Here is a 24,284-nt window from a genome sequence, read left to right on the forward strand (position 1 = left end):
CAGTATTGGGGTATCAGGTGCAGTAATAGGGACACATACGGCAGCAGCCGCTCAGTATTGGGGTATCAGGTGCAGTAATAGGGACACATACAGCAGCAGCGGCTCAGCATTGGGGTAACAGGTGCAGTAATAGGGACACATACGGCAGCAGCGGCTCAGTATTGGGGTATCAGGTGCAGTAATAGGGACACATGCGACAACAGCAGCTCAGTATTGGGGTATCAGGTGCAGTAATAGGGACACATATGGCAGCAGCAGCTCAGCATTGGGGTATCAGGTGCAGTAATAGGGACACATACGACAGCAGCAGCTCAGTATTGGGGTATCAGGTGCAGTAATAGGGACACATATGGCAGCAGAGGCTCAGTATTGGGGTATCAGGTGCAGTAATAGGGACACATATGGCAGCAGAGGCTCAGTATTGGGGTATCAGTTTCAGTAATAGGGACACATACGGCAGCAGCGGCTCAGTATTGGGGTATAAGCAGGATGAGGGGTTTGTGCAGGTTGGGGATACATGGTGATGGGGCAGGAATATGAGAAGTGAAACATGTCGTTGTTGTATTCTCTGTAGCAGAGTTGTGGCTGGAGGAGCTGTCATGTCGGTCTGGGCCAGATGGAAAAGATGTGAAAAGTGAACGATTCCATCAGAAAGAACATCAGCGGTAAGTCACCAACTATAACTGTGCAGTAATCACATATGTTTTGTGGGACTGGTATTTACCACTGACCATATGGCGCTAGTATCAATATTGGTCTTTATATAGGGATTATTTTCAGTAACAGCGCAGTCATCTCCTACATCCACTATTAGGGTGTGTCACCGAGTTGTAATCAAAGTTACCTAGTTAGGGGCCCACTCAGAAGTTTCGCCCCCCCTGAACCAAAACCCTAGCTACGCCTCTGAAGCTGTTTTAAGATTGTTTTTTGAAATGTGTCAAGCTATAAAATAAAATACTTGTCATATCCTGACAACATTTGGAATATATTATAGCAAGAGGTCAAGACATGTCCTTCAACTTTAACTTTTTATTAAAGAAGTGTTAAAGTACTGGACATTCAGTACAGCTTATTCAATTACCAAAATTATTGACAAATGTACAAAACTGAACTTACATTTTTTAGGGAGATATTTCAGTTGAGCATCTTTAACATGAATGTAAACAGTCCTGGGTATAAATTGACATAAATATACAGGGAAATCCCTTTTCACACTATCTAAACCTCTTATATTAGTTTATAACGCTCATTAATGGTATCTGATATTGGCATTTGGCAAATGTAAGTGACACCCTGTGGAATCAAATGTATTTAATCCCATTTTCTTCTCAAGGAATGTCACCAAATTACAGGGGTAAAAACAGTTACAGTTTCTATAAAAGGGAGGATATTAGTATTATTATATTGGATCTCAGACTATTAAAAGTATCAGTGGGTCACTGGAAAGAAATATAAGACCAAACATTGGTAATAGAAATGTACTAAACACAGTTATGTTTTTTTTAACTTTTTACATATCTTTTAAAGTTTTTGAAGTGAGACTTTATAAATTATGAAACAATATTTTCTTTGCAAAATGAGTTGCAATTGTATATATTTGAAACAAGATGTAAAGACGTTGTGTGGTATAAAAATATATATTCTTGGACTTTAAAAGTCTTGAATCCAAGAAATATTATGTCTTTCTCACTCCATCAATGTTTTCTGTTGAACTTTCTTTACTTAGGTTGACCCGGTAAAGCAGATCAAGGGAAAGAATTGATCCTGTTTCAGTACAATCTGTACATTAAATCCATCATCTTGTCTTTCTCGTAATGCTTAACTATTAATGACGTCCTCGAAGAAAATGGATCCACATAGGGTGGGGCCTGGAGCCCTGCATAAAATCTCCAATTGTTTTCCACTTGTTATCACAATGATGCATTTTTATCCTTGGCACCGTACATCTCAGCAAGCTTTTTAAACCGAGGACCCCAGTCATTAAGGTAGTCATAGCTCTGCTCAGAGTCTGTACTGAAAGACTGTAATGAGCTTAAGGACTGAGCCACTGATCCTTCTCCCTCAAACATATATGTCTGAAGAGAGTCAAATGGAGGTGCACAAACATCTGTATCCGCTTCAAAGAGTTTAGCCAACATGTAGCTGTGTACATTATTGTCCATGCACGTCTGAGGCACATAGCGGGACAAGCTTTCAATCTCTGGCTGCATGTCCTGTCTGCTTTTTCCAATATGTGTCTCCCTTGAACTCCATAGTGTTGCGATATCAAATGCTTCAGTATCTTCTTCTCCCCCTCCTTCGTCATCATACCTTACAATGTTTTCATGAACGTTGTCCTCTTCATCAATAGTATATGGCTGCTTTCTCTGCCTTCTCATGGATAAAATAAGGAGAACTAGCACTGAAAGACAAAAAAAAAACACACTTAAATAAAGATGAAAAATGGTGATAAAACCTAGTGCAACTTTTACAAAATATAAAGACCTGCAACTGCATAAAGGGTCTCATGTTATATTCAGGCCATAAAGTATAAGGGCTCATTCACGCGCACATATAACAGCTCCATTTTGTAACGCTGAAGTAGAATTTTTTTTATATTCACAATATATATATAATATATATATATATATATATAATTATGTACAAAAGGACCCGTTGAAGAGCAAGTGCATGAAACGGCCGTCGTCCACTCTCTGTACGTTCCTCCCGTGCCAATGCCTTTTAATCAATAAAGAATTTTCAGGACAGAACGGTGAGTGCCATCACTTTTTTTTCTCTTTTGTACATAATCAGATTACATGTTTGCTTTTCTGGATCGAGCACCCGTTCGGACGGTAGTTTGGCGGTCGGTCCAGGTGTGTGATTTTGGACTTGAATAGCAGTCATGGAACTGCTTAGGAGTTAAGGAGCAGTGCCAAATCTTCTGTCTCTTTGTATATATATATATATATATATATATACACACACACATTATATATATGTATATGAACAAATCCAGTAGAAAACAAATGATGACATTCACTACTACACTCTACGGCCCCTCTCTTATTCACCACTTGCATTTTTTTAAGTGAGTTTTCTTTTTTGTCTTGCGGTATTTGTTGACATTTTTGCTCCAAATTCTTCAAATTAGCTCCTGAATTTTGAGCCTTATAAAAAATGTTCCTTTTGACGCATTTTCTGCTATTTTTTAAAGCAAAATCATGTACAATCCTTCAAAAGGTTTCATGTTAGTCTTCAACTGCGCAAAAATAAAATTAGACAGATTTTGTTCACCAATAGGGTACTTGAGTACAATTATGCCATGTTTTTTTGAAATTTTCAAATGTCACATGTAATGAATTTGGCTAAAACATTTATATAAATAAAACACAAAGAAAAACCAGATGAAGTCAAGTAAAGTTAATTTAAGAAAAGTACAAAATAGATAACGAATAGTGATGAGCGAACATGCTCGGATAACGTCTTATCAGAGCATGTTCGGGTGTTATCCGAGCATCTGGGAGTGCTTGTATATTATGTTTGAGTCCAAGTGGCTGCATAATTTGCGGCTGTTAAACAGCCTGAACTCATGTGGTGGGGATTTTATCTTGAGATGTGAGGTGACAAACTTTCAAAAAAAAAACCCATGATTCATATGCAATGCTGTCAAGAGTGTTCTATGTGTTCATGTGCTGTACCCCGTGTGATGATGGGCATTGTAGTCAAGGGATTTGCTAACGAGTCGTGATGTTATTGAAACTGTTTTGGGAGATATTTGACTCCTCCATTCAGTATAATGGGGCCCCATATAGTGCTCCTGTCACAGGTGTGTCAGAGGCTGCGGACAGTCGTACTGCATCTAGCTGCAGAAGGTCTCTGTGTTTGGCACTACAGACACCTTCTTAACCCTTCTGACTCTTTAACCCAGTGGCAACCTTTCTTCGGCTCTAACTGACACACCTGGACCTGGGTGTTATCGACTCCCAGATTGCTGCTGGGAACTGCCGGAGATATTTCCATTTCCCCCTGTTGAGGCTTGGAGCTATAGCAGTCGGCTATCTTTCTATTTGGTTTTGTTGGAGGATGTCTGTGTTACATCTCTGTGTCTACTCAAGATACGTGTTCCCCTTGTTTGTCTATCCCAGCTATCTTCAGTGGTAGTGGGCATCGACTAGTGGCGGTCTGTCATTCCCTAAGTAGGGCTTATCGCCAGGGTCTGGCAGGAATAAAGTTCCTGCTCGGTGATAGGTGCAGAACCTATATAGGATAGGGTCGTTTAGGGCAGACAGGGTGACTTTAGATCTGCCTTGGGGTCTCCACTCCCCCCTTCCATAGTGTGGGCTCCCTTCCCCTCATCCCTTCTTGTTGCACTTTGTCTTTCCTACACTGTGCGTGACAGCTCCATGCAGTATAATGGGCCTCATATAGTGCTCAATACAGTATTATTGACACATATATTACTTTATTCAATAAAATGGGCCCCACATAGTGGTACATAGTGTATAAAGGACCCATATATTGCTTCATTCAGTATAGTGGGCCCCGCAAAGTGCTCCATACTGCATAATGGGTCCCTCATAGTGCTCCATACAGTATAATGGGTCCCCTATATTGCTCCATACAGTATGATGAGCTCTATACATTACGCTATACAGTATAATGGGCATAAGATAATACTCCATACAGTATAATGGACCCCATATAATGCTCCATACAGTATAATGGGCCCCATACAGTGGCAAGTAAAAGTTTTGGCACCACTGGTTAAAATTACTGCTATTGTGAACAGTTAAGCAAGTTGAAGATTACTATAAATTACTGTATATACTCGAGTATAAGCTGAGTTTTTCAGCACATCTTTTTGTGCTGAAAATGCCACCCTTGGCTTATACTCAAATGAGGGTCCCAGAAGATGGAAGGGAGTGGGATCGGCAGAGCAGTGGGTCACAGGAGGCAGGAGACGGCTGCTGAGGCTAAAGCCTGTGCCCACTGCTAAAGATAAATGAATATTTCCATATATTGCCCATAGAGTATGATGGGCATCTTATACTGCTCCATACAGTATGATGGGTCCTATATATTGCTCCATACAGTGTAAAAGGCCCCCAATATTGCTCCAAACAGTATGATGGGCCCCCTATATTGCTTCATACAGTATGATGGGTCCCATATGTTGCCCCATACAGTATGCTGGATCCCCTATATTGCTCCATACAGTATGATGAGCCCCATATAATTCTTAATACAGAAAAAAAACAAACACTCATCTATCCCCCTGCTCTGGTCTACTCAGCATCTTCTGACACTCGGTACTTCTCGGCACATAGGGCATGCTTTAGTGACATCATCGCGCCCTCTGCCGAGACGTCACAGAGCTCAGACGCAGAGGGGGAATGATGGGAGATGATGTACCAGCTGATGGCTCCCTCTTCCATCATTATTTTCAATTGTATAGTCTGACTCATTGCCCCATAGCGGCCGTGTGGTCAGCCACCATTGGCGGTACGCTACTGGGTCACCCTCCCAGGGCTGTGGGGTACTCGGTACCGGGCTGGTGTCAGGGGAATGTGTCACAGCAGCGGTGACCCGGTCCGTGGCCCTGGGCGCCTAAATCGATGGTGGTTTGTAGTTAATGGAATGGAATAGTTTGTGACGCCACCTGTGGTGTTTGGCAAGCAAGATGTTAAGCCAACGCTGCGTGCAGATCCTCTGGGGCTGATGATGTGTTGCAGCATAGATGGTGTAGCTCCCCACAGGTGAAGCTGTAACCCCAGGGCAGTGTAATGGCAATAGATGAGAATAGGTGCAGGCGGTGTGAGGAATGCTGGTACCCAGATGTAGCGGTGCTGACGGTGTTAGCGCACAAATCAATGGAAGACACCAGAGCTTGCAGTTCCAAAGCTTTACTCACAGTCCATGGTACACACTGGTGCCTGCCTCCATGCCGTGTCCTCCGGGGCAGAGACTCAATCAACCTCCCAGGCAAGTCAGGATTCTCCTCTCCAACACTCCGCCAACATGTACCTTTCCAGAACGACTCCTCTATTGCGCCTTTTAGTGTGAAGAGCTCCAGTACCGTGGTACTCTGGAGTTCCTCCTGTCAGATGTTCCTAACAACTCTACTTGTATGGCAGACAGCTGTAGCCTCTCTCGGGGACTCCCTTCTCTGGAGTCCTGGCTCTCTATTCAGTTGCTGTTGTGCCCCAAGTCTTAGATGGGAATAGTGCATTTACAGCCAACTACTCCACCGGTGTCTGCTGCAGAACCATAAGTGTCCATACAACCTCGGGGACTGGGGCCCGGCCTTGCGCTGAGAACCTATAGGAAGAGTTCCTCTTCCAACCCACGACTCCTCTCTGTTCTCTCTACTCCTCTTTCCTATGGAAGCTTAGGTTGCAGTTCTACGTCTTTCTCCTTCTGTTCCTTTCCCATGCCAGCTGGCTCAGATCACTGAGGCAGCTGCAGCACTCCTTCCTCCATCCCTTCTTCCAGGGATCCCCACTCCTCCCGAGTGGCTTCCTTCCTCACTGACCTTCTGTCAGACTGAACCTCCAGACTGATCTGTAATTCTAAACCTTCCAAACCTTTTATATGGATCTCAACTCCACCCACCTCCCAGCACATCCAGTGTTCAATGCAGGGAACCACCAAGGCACTCCTAATGTCTAGGAGGCGAGAGACACCTCAATGTGGATGTGCAGAACTACCCTGTTGTGTGGGGTGTGAGTGTTGGAGCGTGGAAAGGAGTTCCCAACTTACCCAGTTGGTGGGGCACTACACCTTAGGAGAAGGTGCAGTACCTCTGTGGCGACTGAGCCTCAGGGGCACCAGATACCCCCCCGTTAAATACAGCACGTCCACGGGCTGCAAGACAGCAGAGTTGACAGTACAGAAACATACAAAATTTTTTATAATGTTGCATAAACAATTCTCATACTAAGCTTCCTAGCATAGGAGGTACGTATTCTTCAACGTTACAAACAATTCTTATTTAACTATCTAAGGTTCAAGTCAAAAAGTGCAATTTTTCATTCTACTTGCCATTATCTGTGACTCACTATAACTTCAGTATTATTCAGCTTTTCCTTCTCTAGTACACATTTATTTTTCTACTTTCACTGTCTCTTCTAGACGCAAGACGCTGACCACAAGTACCTGGTCTGTCACCTGTCTACTTTCAATTCTTTATTCTGCATTCTATATCAAAACATTTCTCACTCTATCTAAAAGCCATTTCTCAGTTACTCTTATAAAACACATTATCAAATACTTTACAGTAAAACATTCAACAATTATTCTTGTAAGTGCTGGACACCGCTCCCAGCCGGGATTTCTTGCAGTGCCCTTTGAGGTAGACATCATCTTTGAAAAGTGTCCATGCAAAACATCATCTTCGCAAAGTGTCTTTATGTAAAACATCATCTTCGCAAAGTGTCTTTATGTTAAACCTAGAGAGAGCACCTAAAGAGGTGCAAACTATTTACAAGAGAGTTTGTGATACACTCCAAGTTCATGATCACTGTAGTTCAAAATTGAAGAACGCTGCCACTGCAAAAACTAGGCAACAAAAGTGCTACCAGAAAAACATGATAACAAAAATAGAAACAGGCACAACGGTGCAACAAACCCTCCTGGGTAACGAGATTTACTGTATATTTTTCTTAATTGTGGTCCGCTCCTGGGGTTCTGGAAGCCGAACAGGAACTACTACCAGGTGCGAGGTACTCCTTGGCCATCCTCAGGTACTCCTCTTCCCAAGGTGTCAAGTTGGGGATCTTTGGCTTAGGCTGCCGGGTTGGAGCTGATGTAAGGGCAGCCGGTTTTCTAGGAGTAGGTGTGGCAACTGTGGGTGGAGGAACAGCAGGTCGCTTCAACTTATATCTCTCCAGAAGCTCCTCCGGGATACGGCGGATATTTAGGGCATACCACCCCGAGTCCTTCATGACGGGTGAATGTTACGTACTCCCCAGGTTGCAGATTCCTATCAGGATGCCCCTTCCTCAGATGGGGCTCCACGTCCTGCCGGAGTTCCCAACTTACCCAGTTGGTGGGGCACTACACCTTAGGAGAAGGTGCAGCTCCTCTGTGGCGACTGAGCCTCTGGGGCACCACACTACTAGTTAGAAACTTAAATTGAAGCCATCTTAAAGGGAATCTATCACCAGATTTTGACAATGTCTGTATAGCGCTGTTGAATTAATGGCGCTATGTTAATGAGTAAAATAAATAAATACATACATAGTAACATAGTTATTAAGGTTGAAGGAAGACTTTAAGTCCATCTAGTTCAACCCATATCCTATCCTAACTTGCCCTAACATGTTGATCCAGAGGAAGGCAAAAAAAACCCCATGTGGCAAACAGTAAGCTTCACATTGGGGAAAAAAATTCCATTCCAGACTCCACATACGGCAATCAGACAAGCTTCCTGGTCAAAGTAATATTAAGGAAACTAGTGTATATACCCTGCAATATTATACTTTTAAAGAAAGGCATCCAATCCCTTCTTAAATTTTAGTAGGGAATCACTCATTACAACATCATATGGCAGAGAGTTCCATAGTCTCACTGCTCTTACAGTAAAGAATCCCCGTCTGTGATTATGCTTAACTTATGCTTAAACCTTCTTTCCTCCAGACATAGAGGATGCCCCCTTGTCCCCGTCACAGGTCTAAGAGTAAAAAGATCATTAGAAAGGTCTTTGTACTGTCCCCGCATATATTTATACATTGTAATAAGATCACCCCTAAGCCTTCGATTTTCCAAACTAAATAACCCCAAGTGTAACAACCTATCTTGGTATTGCAGACCCCCTAGTTCCCTAATAACCTTGGTCGCTCTTCTCTGCACCCGCTCCAGTTCTGCTATGTGTTTCTTATACACTGGAGACCAGAACTGTATGCAGTATTCTAAATGTGGTGGCACTAGAGGTAATAGAGGTAAAATTATGTTCTCCTCATGAGCACCTATGCCTCTTTTAATGCATCCCGTTATTTTATTTGCCTTTGCAGCAGCTGCCTGACACTGGCCACTAAATGTGAGTTTGTCGTCCACCCATACACCCAGGTCTCTTTCAGTGACAGTTTTGCCCAGTGTTTTACAATTAAGCACATAATTATACATCTTGTTTGTTCTACCCAAGTGCATGACCTTACATTTATTCCCATTAAAGCTTATTTGCCATTTATCAGCCCAAGCTTCTAGTTTACATAAATCCTCCTGTAATATAAAATTGTCCTCCTCTGTATTGATTACCCTGCAAAGTTTAGTGTCATCTGCGCATATTGAAATTCTACTCTCTATGCCCCCTACAAGGTCATTAATAAATATGTTAAAGAGAAGTGGACCCCATACTGACCCCTGTGGTACCCTACTGCTAATCGTGACCCAGTCTGAGTGTGCTCCATTAATAGCCACCCTTTGTTTCCTATCCCTGAGCCAGCTCTTAACCCACTTACACATATTTTCCCCTATCCCCATTGTTCTCATTTTATGTATCAACCTTTTGTGTGGCACTGTATCAAAAGCTTTTGAAAAGTCCATGTACACCACGTCCACTGCATTCCCTTGGTCCAGTCCGGAACTTACCTCTTCATAAAACCTTATCAGATTAGGCTGACAGGAACGGTCCCTTGTAAACACATGTTGATATTGGGTCATTGGGTCATGAGGTTATTCTTCTTCAGATACTCCATTATAGTATCTCTTAGAAAACCCTCCCGGATTTTACCCACAGTTGAGGTTATACTTACAGGCCTATAATTTCCAAGTTCAGTTTTTGTCCCCTTTTTGAATATTGGCACCACATTTGCCATACGCCAGTCCTGTGGTACAGACCCTGTTATTATGGAATCTTTAAAGATTAAAAATAATTGTCTATCTATGACTGTACTTAATTCCTGCAGTACTCGGGGTTGTATCCCATCCGGGCCCGGGGATGTGTCAATTTTATTTATTTTTAGACGCCGCCGTACTTCCTGCTGAGTTAAGTAGTTGACATTTAATGGAGAATTTTTATCCCTGATCATGTTATCCGTCATGGGATTGTCTTGTGTAAATACTGTTGAAAAAAAGTCATTTAGCATATTGGCTTTTTCCTCATCCTCATCCACCATTTCACCCAGACTATTTTTAAGGGGACCAACACTATTAATTTTTAGTTTCTTACTATTTATGTAGTTAAAGAATATTTTGGGATTATTTTTACTTTCTCTGGCAATGAGTCTCTCTGTCTCAATCTTTGCTGTCTTGATTTGCTTTTTACAGAATTTATTTAATTTTCTGTATTTATTTAATGCCTCATCAGTACCTATTTGCTTTAATTCTCTAAATGCTTTCTTTTTGTCACTTATTTCTCCCCTTACAGCTCTATTTAATCATAGTGGTCTCCTCCTATTTCTAGCATGTTTATTCCCATATGGTATACATTGTGCACAGGTCCTATTCAGGATGCTAATAAAAGTCTCCCATTTTCCTTGTGTACTTTTATGTCTCAGGATATCCTCCCAGTTAATTGCACCAAGATCATCTCTCATCCGTTGGGAATTTGCTTTCCTGAAGTTTAGTGTCCTTGTAACCCCTCTACTACACATCTTATTAAAGGATACATGAAAACTTATTATTTTGCGATCACTATTACCCAAGCGACCCTCAACCCTTATATTTGATATGTGGTCTGACCTGTTGGTTAATATTAGGTCTAGCAGTACCCCCTTCTTGTTGGGTGCTGAACCAGTTGTGAAAGGTAATTGTCTCTCATAGTTGTCAAAAACCTATTACCTTTGCTGGAACTGCAGGTTTCGGTTCCCCAATGTATTTCAGGGTAGTTGAAGTCCCCCATAATAATGACTTCTCCTTGAGTCGCAGTTCCATCTATGTGCTTAATGAGGTTTTTTTCCGTTGCTTCCATTATTTTTGGGGACTTATAACAAACCCCTATCAGTATTTTATTAATTTTTCCCCCTCCCCTTATCTCCACCCACAGGGACATTTTCATTAGATTCATATATATTATCACGCAGGATGGGTTTTAAGGATGATTTTACATATAAACACACGCCTCCCCCTCGCTTATTTGTATGGTCATTTCTGAATAGACTATAGCCCTGTAAATTAAACGCCCAGTCTAGGCTCTCGTCCAGCCATGTCTCAGATATCCCCGCCATGTCATAATTATGTTCCAACAAAATTAATTCTAATTCCTCCATTTTGTTGGCGAGGCTTCTGGCATTAGTATACATGCACTTTATGTATCTCTCTGTACCTCTATTCTTTCTTAAAATATTAACTGTTCTAACCCCACCCCCTATGCCAACCCCATCCCCAATTTCATTATTTGTGCTGTGCCCAGGTCTCTATCTGCACTGTCTTCCCCTCCTATAAAAGGAGTACCCTCCCCCCAAATCCCTAGTTTAAACACTCCTCCAACCTTCTAGCCATTTTCTCCCCCAGCACAGCTGCACCCTCCCCATTGAGGTGTAGCCCATCCCTAGCGTAGAACCTGTAGCTAACTGAGATGTTGGCCCAGTTCTACAGGAACCCAAACCCTTCCTTCCTACACCAATTCCTGACCCACTTATTAACCTCTCTAATCTCCCATTGCCTCTCTGGCGTGGCGTGAGACTTAACTTTGTCATTTGTGCCAGTGTGCACCATGACCACTGGATCCTCACCAGCCCCTCCCAGTAATCTGTCAACCCGATCAGCTATGTGTCAAACTCGAGCACCAGGTAGGCAGCACACCATTCGACGATCCCTGTCTTTGTGACAGATTGCCCTATCTGTTCCCCTAATAATTGAGTCCCCCACTACAGCACCTGTCTGGCCTGCCCTGCTCTCCTATTTCCCCCCTTACTGGAGCAGACACTCCTCCGTCTTTCAGAGGACATGCCTTGCTGCAGCAGTGCTACTCCTGCACTGACACTCCCCTCATCTGCCAACTTAGCAAACTTATTGGGGTGTGCCAGATCAGGACTAGCCTCCCTGGTGCTCTTCCCTCTACCCTGCCTTCTAACTGTCACCCAGATAGCTGCTTCACTGTCCTGCAGCTCCAACCTAGCATCCCCCCTCATCTATCCCATTGAGTGTCTGCTCAGTGAGCAGAAGACTCCTTTCCATATTGTCTATGGATCTCAGTGTTGCCAACTGCACATTTAGGTCCAGTATCTGGCCTTCCAAATGCACAACGTGCTCACATCTCACACACACCCTCGACCGGCTGTTCAAGGATTTCATACATGCGGCAAGACGTACACTGGATGGCATTGGCAATAGTCGAGCACCAGACAGAAAAGATAAGTAAAAATAAATGAAAAGTATTAATAAAATATAACAGTAATACCTCCCTTGGAAACTCCCTGAATCCAAAGTCACTGATTCACAAGTCACACACTTACCACAGTTAGCACTTACACTCCGGTCACACTCAGCTTGTTCACACTCGCTCAGGCAGAAGATTTAAAGAGATTTTGTTTTTTTGTCTTTTTCCCTTTTACTAGCAAACCACCCTGCTGCTCAATGCACTTCCAAAAACAATACCCCATCTCAGAGCAGTAAATCAGCAATTTGTGGGTATAAGTTAAAACACAACCTTTAATAACTATTAAAATACCATAATCACACAAAATCAAATTACTCATGTGCAACAGGCAAAAAAACCACACAAATGCCCAACCCACAGTGATGGATATATGCACGACAGATGCTGTCACTAATAATGGTGAAAGGCTGTCTAGGCATGAATACTGACAGTATACTGACACCTGGAGGACGGACAAGTCTTTGCAGGATAAAATCATGTGAGAGGACTACCTCCTTTGGATTTGACTGATGGCTGCGATGGTTCTCTTCTTTTGTTCCACTTTTTCCTCTGTGACTCACTATGATGTATTAGACAGTTACCTTTACCAACCATGTGGGTCTTTCATGATTACGAACTATCTATGGTTTGCTGACCACTGACAGTATTCACCTATAAAGACCTATCAAGACAACCTTTCACCACAATTAGTGTCATCATCTGTCGTGCTTATATCCATCACTGTGGATTGGGCATTTGTGTGCTTTTTTGCTTGTTGTACATGGGTAATTTAATCTTGTGTGATTATTTATGGAATTTTAATCGCTTACTAAAAGTTATGTTTTAACTCGTTAATTGCTGGTTTAATTTATGATCTGGTGACAAAATTGGGAGTTGTTGGAGCATAGACAGAATTTTCTCAGGCCCCACATTTTGCTTGTTTATCCCATCTGAGAACAGCATGATATAGGGGCAAAGATCCTGATTACGAAGATGTATCACTTACTAGGACGCTTGCTACAGTTTTGATAAAATCACTGTGCAGTCCTCTGAATACTGAGCTCTGTATAACCCCGCCCACACCACTGATTGACAGCTCCCTTTGTAAACTGTGCATAGACAGAAAGCTGCTAATCAGTGGTGGAGACGGGGGCTATACACAGCTCATAAATATGAAGAGCTACATGGCTGCAGATATACTAGTCCTCTAGTGATAATATTTTGCTTATAAAGCTGTGACTTTATAAAAACTACACCAAGCAGCCCAGTTAGTGACACATTGCTGGAATCGGGGTCTCTGCCCCTATAAACTGCTCTCAGATTAGGTGGCAAGAACCTTTATCTTTGGTCTGCTGATCACAGCTCGCTAGAAAAATGTACCTGCACACACATTTCAAAGGTAGCATTCGCCTTCAGAGCATGTGAAGTGCACTGACTGCAGGGACCACAAATGCCAGAAGTATTTGTGTTGTATATGGTCATTATAAACCATGCAGACAGTCCTGAAATGTTGATTTAAAAAACGCTCTTCATTTATATCCAATGGATATCTGCAGAGAATATCACGCAGCACAATTACCTGCTGACAGCTCATTTACATGCATGGAGCAGAAGATTAGAGATCACAAATTCTACATTATTATATAGCAGCTGCCTCCGAGTGTTAATAAGACCCAGGGATGTCATGAAATTAATATGGACATAAAAGCAATCTGACAGCTCAGTTTCCAGCAACATATAATGTGTGCATTTCTGGTTTTAAATGTAATATAAGTGTCCCCTTATTGCACGAACCTCAGAAGTTCTGTCTATTTTAATGTATTATTTATTGCAAATTACAAACCTAATTCAATCGAATGAGTAGATTTACAGCCCTTGTTTCCTGAAAGCAAGAAGAAGGCAACGCAAACTAAGCCAAATCCATTTAATAAACTTGCAAACTGTTTCCTTCTGACGCTTTAAGGAAGGTTCTGTTTATTTCAGTGTTGTGGTTTCAGTATTTAATGGAAGCCACACAGCTGTACTAGATCCATCACACATTAGACAGCGATGGCCTCTAATGGAAACCAATGACTTATCATGAGGTCTGTCAAGTTCCAAAGTGTCTGCTGTTTTGAAAGGAAAAATAGTACCCACAGGACATTTTAGAGCCCCATACTCGGTATTGGTCGGAGTCCCAGTAGCTAAAGCCACACAGATCTCAAGAATTTCTTTCAATGCTGGGAATAATCTTTTAAAAGGAATCTGTCACCAGGTTTTTGCTATGTAATCTGATTGCTGGAATAAAGGTCTCAGCCCCTACATCGTGCTGCTATGTGTCACTTGCTGGTCTGCATTTTGAAACAGTACCTGTTTTTCTCTGCTGCAGTTCTAGCAGTTCTCTGAATGCTGAGCTCTGTATAACCCCGCCCACACTACTGATTGGCAGCTCCCTGTCTACACTGCACATTGATAGAAAGCTGCTAATCAGTGGTGGGGGTGGGGTTACACAGAGCAGGTGACTAGGAGGCATGAGGCCAGTTGTCCTGTAGTGATAATCTGCTGATGAAACGCAGATTTTATCGAAACAGCAACAGTCTAGCAAGTGACACTAAGGGTACCGTTACACCTAGCGATGCACCAGCGATCCTGACCAGCGATATGACGCGGTCAGGATCGCTGGTGCATCGCTAGGTGGTCGCTAGTGAGCTGCCACACAGGCAGATCTCACCAGCGACATCGCTGGGGACGGGGATCGCTACTTACCTGTCAGACGAGGCGATCCTGACATCCTCCCGCCCGGCTCCACGCCTCGCTCGTCGGCGCCACAGGAAGCCCAGCAGGAAGTGGCCGACGAGGAATGGTCCAGGAGCTTCTCGCGCGATCAGCGATAATCAGCGGGGGAGTGGGTCGGAGGTAAGTATCACATGCAGCGATATCGCTAGCAATATCGCTGCAACGTCACAAAATTGGTGACTTTACAGCGATATTGCTAGCGATATCGCAGTGTGTAACGGGGGCTTAAGTCCCTACATCATGCTGCTCTCAGAATTATATAACAAAATCCTTCTGACAGAAACCCTTTAATAAAGGCAGAAGATTTTAGGGCCTTGATCATTAAGATAACATACTAAAAAGGATTCCATAAATAAGTATAACTTACCTAATAATACAAAAATGCAGGCGAGGATAGCAATCAGTGCTCCTCTGCTTAGGCTTATGGGTAAAGTGTACGGTTCCGCACTACAAGACATTATATCACCATCTTGATCACAACTGCAGACTTGAACGGTCAGAGTACCAGTACTGCTCAACATTGGGCGTCCATTGTCTGCTATTAAGATTGGGATGTAAAAGATGCTCTGTTCACTTTGTTTGAAGCCAGATTTTTGAGCCAGGATCCAGGCCGTGTTATCTAGTAGATATGAAGGCAAGCACAATCATTGTGAGACTACAGTATAACAGGTAATGTATTACAAGAATTATTGCTAGGCCTTATACATACAAGCATAATGAAATCATTTTGAAAGTTTTTTTAATCTATATTTAAAAGGATTTTCAGAAAATCCGTTTCCCGGCTGCATTTTGTTTAACCCCTTCACAACAGTGTTTCTGTTTTTTCCTCATCTGTTCCCAGAGCCATAATTCTTTTATTTTTCTGTCCACAAAGACATTATGATTTATGAAGGCTTGTTTTTTGTGGGACGAGTTGTACTTTTGAATGACACCTTTCATTTTATCACATAGTGTACTGGAAAATGAGAAAAAAATTCCAAGCCCAGTGAAATTGTGACCTTGCACTATGATTCACTTCATCATTACGTTTACGGTGATACTCAAAATGTCAAGTTTTTTTTAATTATTTTAGAGGTGAAAAAAAATCCAAAAGTTGTGAAAAAATTTTTTTGGGTTGTGTCGCCATTTTCCGAGACCTGTAACATATCTATTTTTCAGCTGATAGAGCTGTGTGATGGCATATTTTTTGCAGTGTGAAACTAATTTTTTTTATAAATACCATTTTGGAATAGATGTGACATTTTGATTGCTTGTTGCAGCCTTTCTTGAGGAATTGTGAAGACAAAAAAAAACAACAATTTTGGTGTTCTTGAATTTTCTTCATTTATAGTGTTTACCGATCGGGTTAATTGTTTTTATATTTTGATAGATCTGACACTTCTGAGCACTGTAATATGACATATGTGTATTTTTTTTCAATATTTTTATTTTCAATTGTTTTTTTGTTTTCACTGTTAGTGTTTGCCCCCTTAGGGGACTTGAAGATGTGAATTCTCCGATTGCTTGTACTATATTCAGTGATGCCACAGCATCGTTGCATACAGCAAAAATCACGGTCTCCTTCGAAGCCTGGCCACAGGCAGAGTTTCAGAAAAGCTCCCTAATGACAAGCACAGCGATCATCAGCTGCCCCCTGGCTGTCATGACAACCCACCGATGCCCCACGATTAAGTCACGGGTACCGATGGGCAGAGATAATGATGCACTTGCCGGTGCATATTAAATTCCACTCTCAGAGATTGGCAGCGGCATTTAACAAGTTAGCAATTACGGCGGATCATTGCTGCACCCGCGATTGTTAGCAGAAGGTCTTGGCTGTAATACACAGCCATCACTTTCCGGGTATGGGGCGGGCTCACTGCGGGAGCCTATTGCATGCACTCGTTCCCGACTTGTGCCATACATGTATGAATGTAGGAATATTAGTATTAACTAACAATAACTAGCAGCACAGTGGCTCAGTGGATAGCACTGCAGCGCTGGAGTCCTGGGTTCAAATCACACCAAGGACAACATCTGCAAGGCGTTTGTATGTTCTCCCCGTGTTTGCGTGGGTTTCCTCCGGGTAATCCGGCTTCCTCCCACATTCCAAAGACATACTGATAGGGAATTTAGATTGTGAGCCCCATCGGGGACAGTGATGATAATGTGTGCAAACTGTAAAGCGCTGCGGAATATGCTAGCGCTATATAAACAAAATAATTAATAGTAATATGATATATGCTTATATAAATAAAGTCTAATGCTGTTACACTGAGTATACCATTCTTTACACGAGTATTGAATAATAGCTTATACAGCTCACGTATTTTAATATTGGATTTGTATATATTATTTGTTATATTAAGGGATTTTTCACACATTTTTTGTAAAAACAGTGCATTTTTTGGCCTTTTCTGTTTCACCTGGGTGTGTTTACTACAGTATTTCTGTGGTGTGAATTTTTTTTTTACACGTTGCATGCCCTAGGTGTAGTATTTTATTCATATTTTTTTATCCATAGGAAAAAATCCTCTATAGGAAAAAAACAACAACCCAAATATGTGAACAAAATAAAACAAACAAATTGTTCAATAGGCATAAAATTCATGGCAAAGCTAAAAGTGCAAGACAAACATGTAAAGGAAGGCACAGATAGATTGACATAAGTGTACAACAAATTAGAAACAGTTGAGTCAGAAAAATTGCATATAAAAAGAATAAAGTTTATTTAATGTAGTGCAGCAGTAAAAGGTATATATCAAAAGATACCAATATAAATACAGTAGATACACGTCATTAAACCAAGTATCTGGAAAACTAAAGAACACAGGTAAAAAGAGTCAAATGAAACACACTGATAACTAGAAAATCCGACCAGAGAAATCAAATTCTTTGAAAAAATAGACCATATAGTAAAATGCGTATACACCTTTAAGTGCACTAAGTAAACTGGCTATTCAAAGATATATCCATTCCTCACCCGTCATGGTTGCAGTGTGTCACGGGACTGCAAGCCCCTACATGCATTTCGCGTAGGCTTCTTCGTGACGGCCCCTGAAGAAGCCTATGCAAAACGCGCGTAGGGGCTGGCAGTCCCGTGACACACTGCAACCATGACGGGTGAGTTTCTATCTTTGATTAGCCAATTTACATGGTGCACTTAAAGGTGTGTCAAAATTTTACTATATGGTCTATTTTTTCAAAGAACTTGGTTTCTCTGGTCGGATTTTCTAGTTATCAGTGTGTTTCATGGGACTCTTTTTACCTTTGTCCTTCAGTTTTCCAGATACTTTGTTTTATGACATAGGTATCTATTTATATTGGTATCTTTTTATATATACCTTTTACTGCTGCACTACAATAAATAAACTTTTTTCTTTTTATATGACAATTTTTCTGACTCCACTTTTTCTAATTTGTTGCATGTTCATAGGAGGTTTTTTTTTCATACTGACATATTGAAGTTTCTTGATCATTGTCAGTAACTTATGTTATATTTGTGTGCCCTGATCTATATTTCTGATATAAGTGTACAGTAAATGTAGGTTACCTTGGTTATCCCTCAATGTAAAATTTGGATTATTAGCAGCTTCAGGAGCCAGGCTGTAGTATATATGTTGACCCTCTGGAGGATCATCTTGATCTATTGCGCTTACAGTCTGAATTAGCTGAAATACAAATATGACACAAAACAGGTAAAATTATCAGATACATTTTTAATACAACATTAAAGGGACACAACCTGTCAACAGCGCTATTGGGGGTCCTCAATCAATTGACATTGCTAAGTAGAGTAAAACAATACAAGTGAAAACACTCCTTCTTGGTTGCAAATTGATGTTCCATCATTGAGAAATTTCATTTTCAATCCTTATTTAAATGAGACTCCAAGTACACGGAAGGTGGGCCTAATCCTTGATAGTACACCCATTTTATGCATATAACTGCCCCCATCTGGTCATTTAACCTCTGTTCATCACCTTTTATTACTGCTATGGATGCGTCACCGAGGAGGAAAAAACAAAACCAGCTAAGTCACAGAAAACCAGAGAGGTTGGTAACTATGCAGATTGCAGATCCCTGATCCTAACCACACAACTAGCAGCAGCCGTGGAGCGCACCTACGATGAACCTAGACGCTTCGTGACAGCCGGAGGACTAAATAAGCCCAAAGCAAGAAAAGGGGAAAACTAACTGCCCCAGAGCAGACCCCAAATGAAAGACAGCCCCCACACATGTATTGACGGTGAAACAAGATGAAAACACAAACATAGGCAGGAAAATAGGCTGAGCAAACGATGGGGCCCAAACTAAAGGATAGGATAGGAGAGACACTGTCTGCAATCTGCCAAAAACTCTACAAAAATAAAGTCCAACACTTCTGATAACAAAATTAACTCTGAAGTCACTAGACTCCTCCCACTATATCAGCACTCTGAAATATTCTGAGACAGAGCAAAAAGAGGCCAATCTAATAAGGGACAAAAAGCAAATTGGCAAATACAGATAAATAAGAGTGGATATTCAGCACAGCCCCAGTTGGGGCAGGCCGACCACACAAAAAACTGAATAGACCAACAAAATCAAGTGTGAACATTAGCAGAAAAACTTAGCTTGAGCTGACTGGAACAGAGCTGAGAACCTAGACCTGACAAGCCAGAAGGAATCACCAGCACCAGAATAGGGCGTCAGCTGTCTTAAATCCAGTCTGAGATTCCTAAGGTCCAATCGTCATCCTCCTTATCAGGTGGCAGATCTCCACTGATTAAATCAGCCTCACTACCTCCTGTTACCACCAGAGGGAGCCTGGAGGAAGAACTCACAACTGGTAGACCAGAAAATGAACTCACAACAGATTACATTTACATAGCGGCACAATCAGACACATAGGACTGGCCTTTTAGTACACTACTCAGCAATGGCATTCATTTGGTGAAGCTAAAGGTTCTCTTTAGTAATCAGAGATTCATTGTGTATTTCTAAAACTTATGAAGGAACCGCATAGTTCATCATAAAATGATGTACATTATGACTGTGATTCCTACCTTAACAAATAAGAGGGAATAGAAATATAAAGACAGATCTCATTTAATCAAGCTCAAGATGGGCATGAGTCTTCACTTAAATCACAGAAAATCATTGAAAATCCAAAGCAAGCCCCTCTTCCACTGCAGCAGGGCTCCAAAAGGCCTGGTCACCTCAAGTCCCTGTGTCAACTAGAGCATACGTTTCGTCCAAAGCGCTGCTAGTTCCAAATCGTGAACTGCATGCATGGCACTCTTCATTTACTTCTATGGGAATTCTGAAAATAGCAGATCACATGCCTTAGATGTGTATTTTGGATGTTTTAACTTATATAAGTAATAAGTGCTGTGCACACGCATCCACTCCACGTATATTTTCTATGTGGGACAATTGTTAAAACGCTTGTAGGATTATTGATAGATATACAAATTTCTAAAATATGGTAAATTGATTTTAATCTGTTCATAATGAGATCTGTGTGTATGGATCAAACCCACATACAGCTCTGGCAAAAATTAAGAGACCACTGCACAGCTTTATAAAAATCAGCTTCTCTACATGTCTGACAGCCATTCCATTCCAGTGTCAGTTGAATTTCAACCAGAGTACATCTCATTCTACTGAATGTGCTTCTGATTAGGTGATCACCTGTACCAAATCTTATTTAACGAAGGAAAGTATAAAAATCCCTGCTGTGGTGTTCACAATCCTCTTGCAATAGGACAAGCTGGATGGTAAAATAAGTGCTAGTAATATCGCAGAAGTAATGGGAATGAAAAAATAACTTTTAACCATGCCAAAGGAGTTGAAAAGAAAAGTCTTGAGTGAGGAAAAGAAGGGCTCAATTCTGGCTTTACAAACAAAGGGATACAGTGAGCGTCATGTTGCCTTCATCCTTAAAATTTCTAAGACGGCAGTCCAATACAACAATGTCAAGCAGCAGACATTGGAGACAGCAAAGCTACAGATCGGCAGAGGGTGAAAACGACTCTCCACTGACCGGGATGACCATCATCTTATTCGAATGTCGCTCAGCAACTGCAGGATGACATCAAGTGACCTACAAAAGGAATGGCAAATGGTAGCTGGGGTGAAGTGCACGGCAAGAAAGTTCATAACAGGCTCCTAGAGGCAGGGCTCAAGTCATGTATAGCTAGAAAAAAGCCTTTCAACAATGTCAAGACGCATGAAAGCTGTGATTAAAAATCATGGTTATTCCACACAATATTGATTTCTGAACTCTTACTGAGTTAAAACCTTAGTATTGTTGTTTCTAAATGATTATAAACTTGTCTTCTTAGCATTATTTAAGGTCCGCAAGCACTGCATTTGTTAGGAACGGTGGAACGCACTAAATAAAAATATAAATAAAGTGCGTTCGCCGCTCGGGGTCCACCGTGCAGTAGGTGAAATAACCGCTGCTAAGTGGTGGCAGGAGCAATATGGCGGAATTGCACACAGGGTTAAACTCCACCCAGGTGCGCAGAGCAATCTCAGTTAAACTCACGGAGATGCCAAAAGTACAAACACAAATAACTGAGTCTGTTGTAGTCACAGTACTCAATAAAAAACGCACACACGGTATACCATCAAAGGAGTAGCCCAAGACGGCGGCACTATGTCCGTCTAGACCAACCGTGTGCACGGCGTTGCAACTGCGAACGCAAAGGATGCTGCTACTGCAGCGTGGCGTGGACACTGCCGCAAAATGACAAAGGCAAGGCGCAAGCGCAATGTCAGACGCTAGCAGCTGTGCAAGTTGAAGTAGAGGAGTGCTGGCGCTGAAACTAACTCAGTCCCTATTCACATGCGTAATATCAAAGGGAAGGGGTTTCAAATGAGTCAGTCACCAGAATCATGCATCCGTCCTCATACACACAGCAGCAAGTATGACTATACTAGCGCATGGCGGAACAGTCATGCCCGCCTTTTATAGCAGCCGGGACCTTCTGCACGCTTCCAGATCTCTGAGATGGACCAATGAGAACTGGAGCGGGACCTGAGCACATGACTCCCGATCTCCAATGGGAGATCGTCCCATGAGCATGCCCAGTAAGAGGACAGAAGGACTTAGCCTCAGGAGAGATTTGCTGCAAGGCATCTCCTCTGCAATCTCCTCTGCAGTGGAAAAATAGGAGGAGAGTGCAGAATGTGAGGATCTGGATCCCTGCTGAGTAAAAGCAGGAATCAGACTCCTAACAGCATTTTTTTGTTATTTTGACCACTTCTCATTTTCTGAAAATAAACATAAAATTTAGTGCTTGAAAATTCGAAGACATGTTGTCAGTATTTTATGGAATAAAAGAGCAATTTACATTTTACTAAAAAATATACCTATAAAGAGAAAAATCAGACAAACTGAAAATTTTGCAGTGGTCTCTTAATTTTTGCCAGAGCTGTATATTATGTATGGGAACTTTTATAGTATATTTGACAGGGTACATTTACTGTCTGCCCCTGTCCTGAGATTGACACATAGCCCCTGTACTGAGATTGACACATATAAGTGGATATTTGCACAATGCACTTTGTACAAAATCTGGTCCACCTATAATCTCCGATGGCCAGTTGGTGATATATTAGGGACAGGAGTCTTTACTATTGGGGAAGGTTATAAATAATAATGTATGTCCTGATATTTAAAATTGACACATGCAAAGTGACAAATGTGCCATAAACCCTTCATAAAATCTAGTGTATTTATGGTATGAAATTACTGATATATTAGGGACACACATTAATACATTGGTTGTGAGCCACAAGATAGACACACCAGGTCTTTATATAGACCTTTTTGATGTTTGCTGTATTGCAGCAAAATTTGTGCTTTTAAAATGTTTTAAAAAAATCTTTTGTGGTTTGTTTTTTTGTTCCATCAAATATTTTAAGGTGATAACTATTGTATTGTTTTTTCTCTTTTTTGCAAGTCAACAGGTGCTTGTCCAGGTTGTGCAGGAGCTCACTGCCCGTGTGGATACTCTGTCCTGGATTCTTGCAACTTCACCACCAGATCCTCAACACTTGCAGCAGCTGAACACCCCCCTGCATCACTTTGCCTTCAAGACATCTCCACATTTTCCCATTCCTATATGTTTTGATGGCAACAAAAAGGTCTGCTGGAGCTTTGTGAATCAGAGCACCATACATTTGAGTTGTGTTTCCAGCAATTTTGTTCAGATGGGTCCAAAGTGACCAACATTTATTTTTATTTGGTGATGCTTTGGCGTGGGCCGTGCCATTGTGGGAATGAGACGACCCTATCATACATGTCGTAATATCTTTCCTGTCTGCCTACTAGAAAGCATTTGATGTACTGGATCATGTTCATTCCATTGTCGATTCCATTCTGAGGCTCAGACAAGGGACTCACACTGTGGGACATTATGCCATCCAGTTCCATACCCTTTCTGTTGAGTTGTCATGGAACAATGACGCTCTCCTGGCTGTCTTTTACTCTGGCCTGTCCAGTCGTTTCAAGCATGAACTTCTGGGTAGAGAATTGCCATCTTCAATTGACTAGTTAATTTCCCTCGCTACTTGTGTTAAAGAGAGGTCTAGGGAGAAAACTGTGGATTCTTGTATCTCCCGTTCAAAAGAGTCATTAACATACTCTTCCAAACCAGTTACACCTGATCCTATGGAGATCGGTTGGTGCAAATGAACCCTGGATAAAAGATCCGAACGATTATCACAGGGACTTAGTTTGTGTTGTGGTGAACGGGATCATTATCACTCCAACTTTTCCAAACTGAAAGACAAACAGGGTGAACTTTTTACTCTAGGCAAAGAAGAAGGTATCACTCTAGGATTTACTCTTTTGTCCACTAAAAACAAAAATTCTGCCTATGACTGTTTCTTACAGTTCTTCAGTATTCTCGGGATAAGCACTTATTGATTCTGAAGCAGCTAAAAATGTTATGGACTTTTCTCTGGATGAAAGGTTGAAAATCCCTTTGGTTTCTCTGCAGTCACCGCAGAATGTAACCTCCATAAATGGTTGTATCCAATTCCGTAGCGTGAAGGTAACTTCCCAGATTGGTGCACTACATGTGGAGGACATTTCTTTTTTAGTTTTGCCACTCTCTGATGCAATGGTGGTTTTGGGACTTCCGTGGCTACAGCTTCATGCACCAGTCATTGACTGGTTGTCCAACCAGATCGCCCAGTGGAGCAAATCTGGTTTTCACAATTGTCTCTAAACTCTACCTTAGCCTACTGCTGT

General features: G+C 41.7%; 1 protein-coding gene across 2 annotated transcripts in view; it reads right to left on the reverse strand.

Annotated features, from left to right (window-relative positions):
• Positions 1-1,014: 1,014 nt before the first annotated feature.
• The window catches only part of CDH20 (cadherin 20), an 818,364-nt gene continuing 795,094 nt past the window's right edge, over positions 1,015-24,284 (reverse strand). For both annotated transcript variants that reach the window (XM_073550198.1, XM_073550197.1), the window contains 3 exons: positions 18,588-18,705; positions 15,423-15,674; positions 1,015-2,401 (listed from right to left, as the gene is read on the reverse strand). In XM_073550198.1, the coding sequence (XP_073406299.1) occupies positions 1,911-2,401; positions 15,423-15,674; positions 18,588-18,705 (861 nt within the window). In that variant the 3' untranslated portion in view covers positions 1,015-1,910. The remainder of the gene's footprint in view (positions 2,402-15,422; positions 15,675-18,587; positions 18,706-24,284) is intronic.

This window comes from Dendrobates tinctorius, unplaced genomic scaffold (assembly GCF_039654945.1).
Source record: "Dendrobates tinctorius isolate UK_male_01 unplaced genomic scaffold, ASM3965494v1 ptg000163l, whole genome shotgun sequence".
NCBI lineage: Eukaryota > Metazoa > Chordata > Amphibia > Anura > Dendrobatidae > Dendrobates > Dendrobates tinctorius.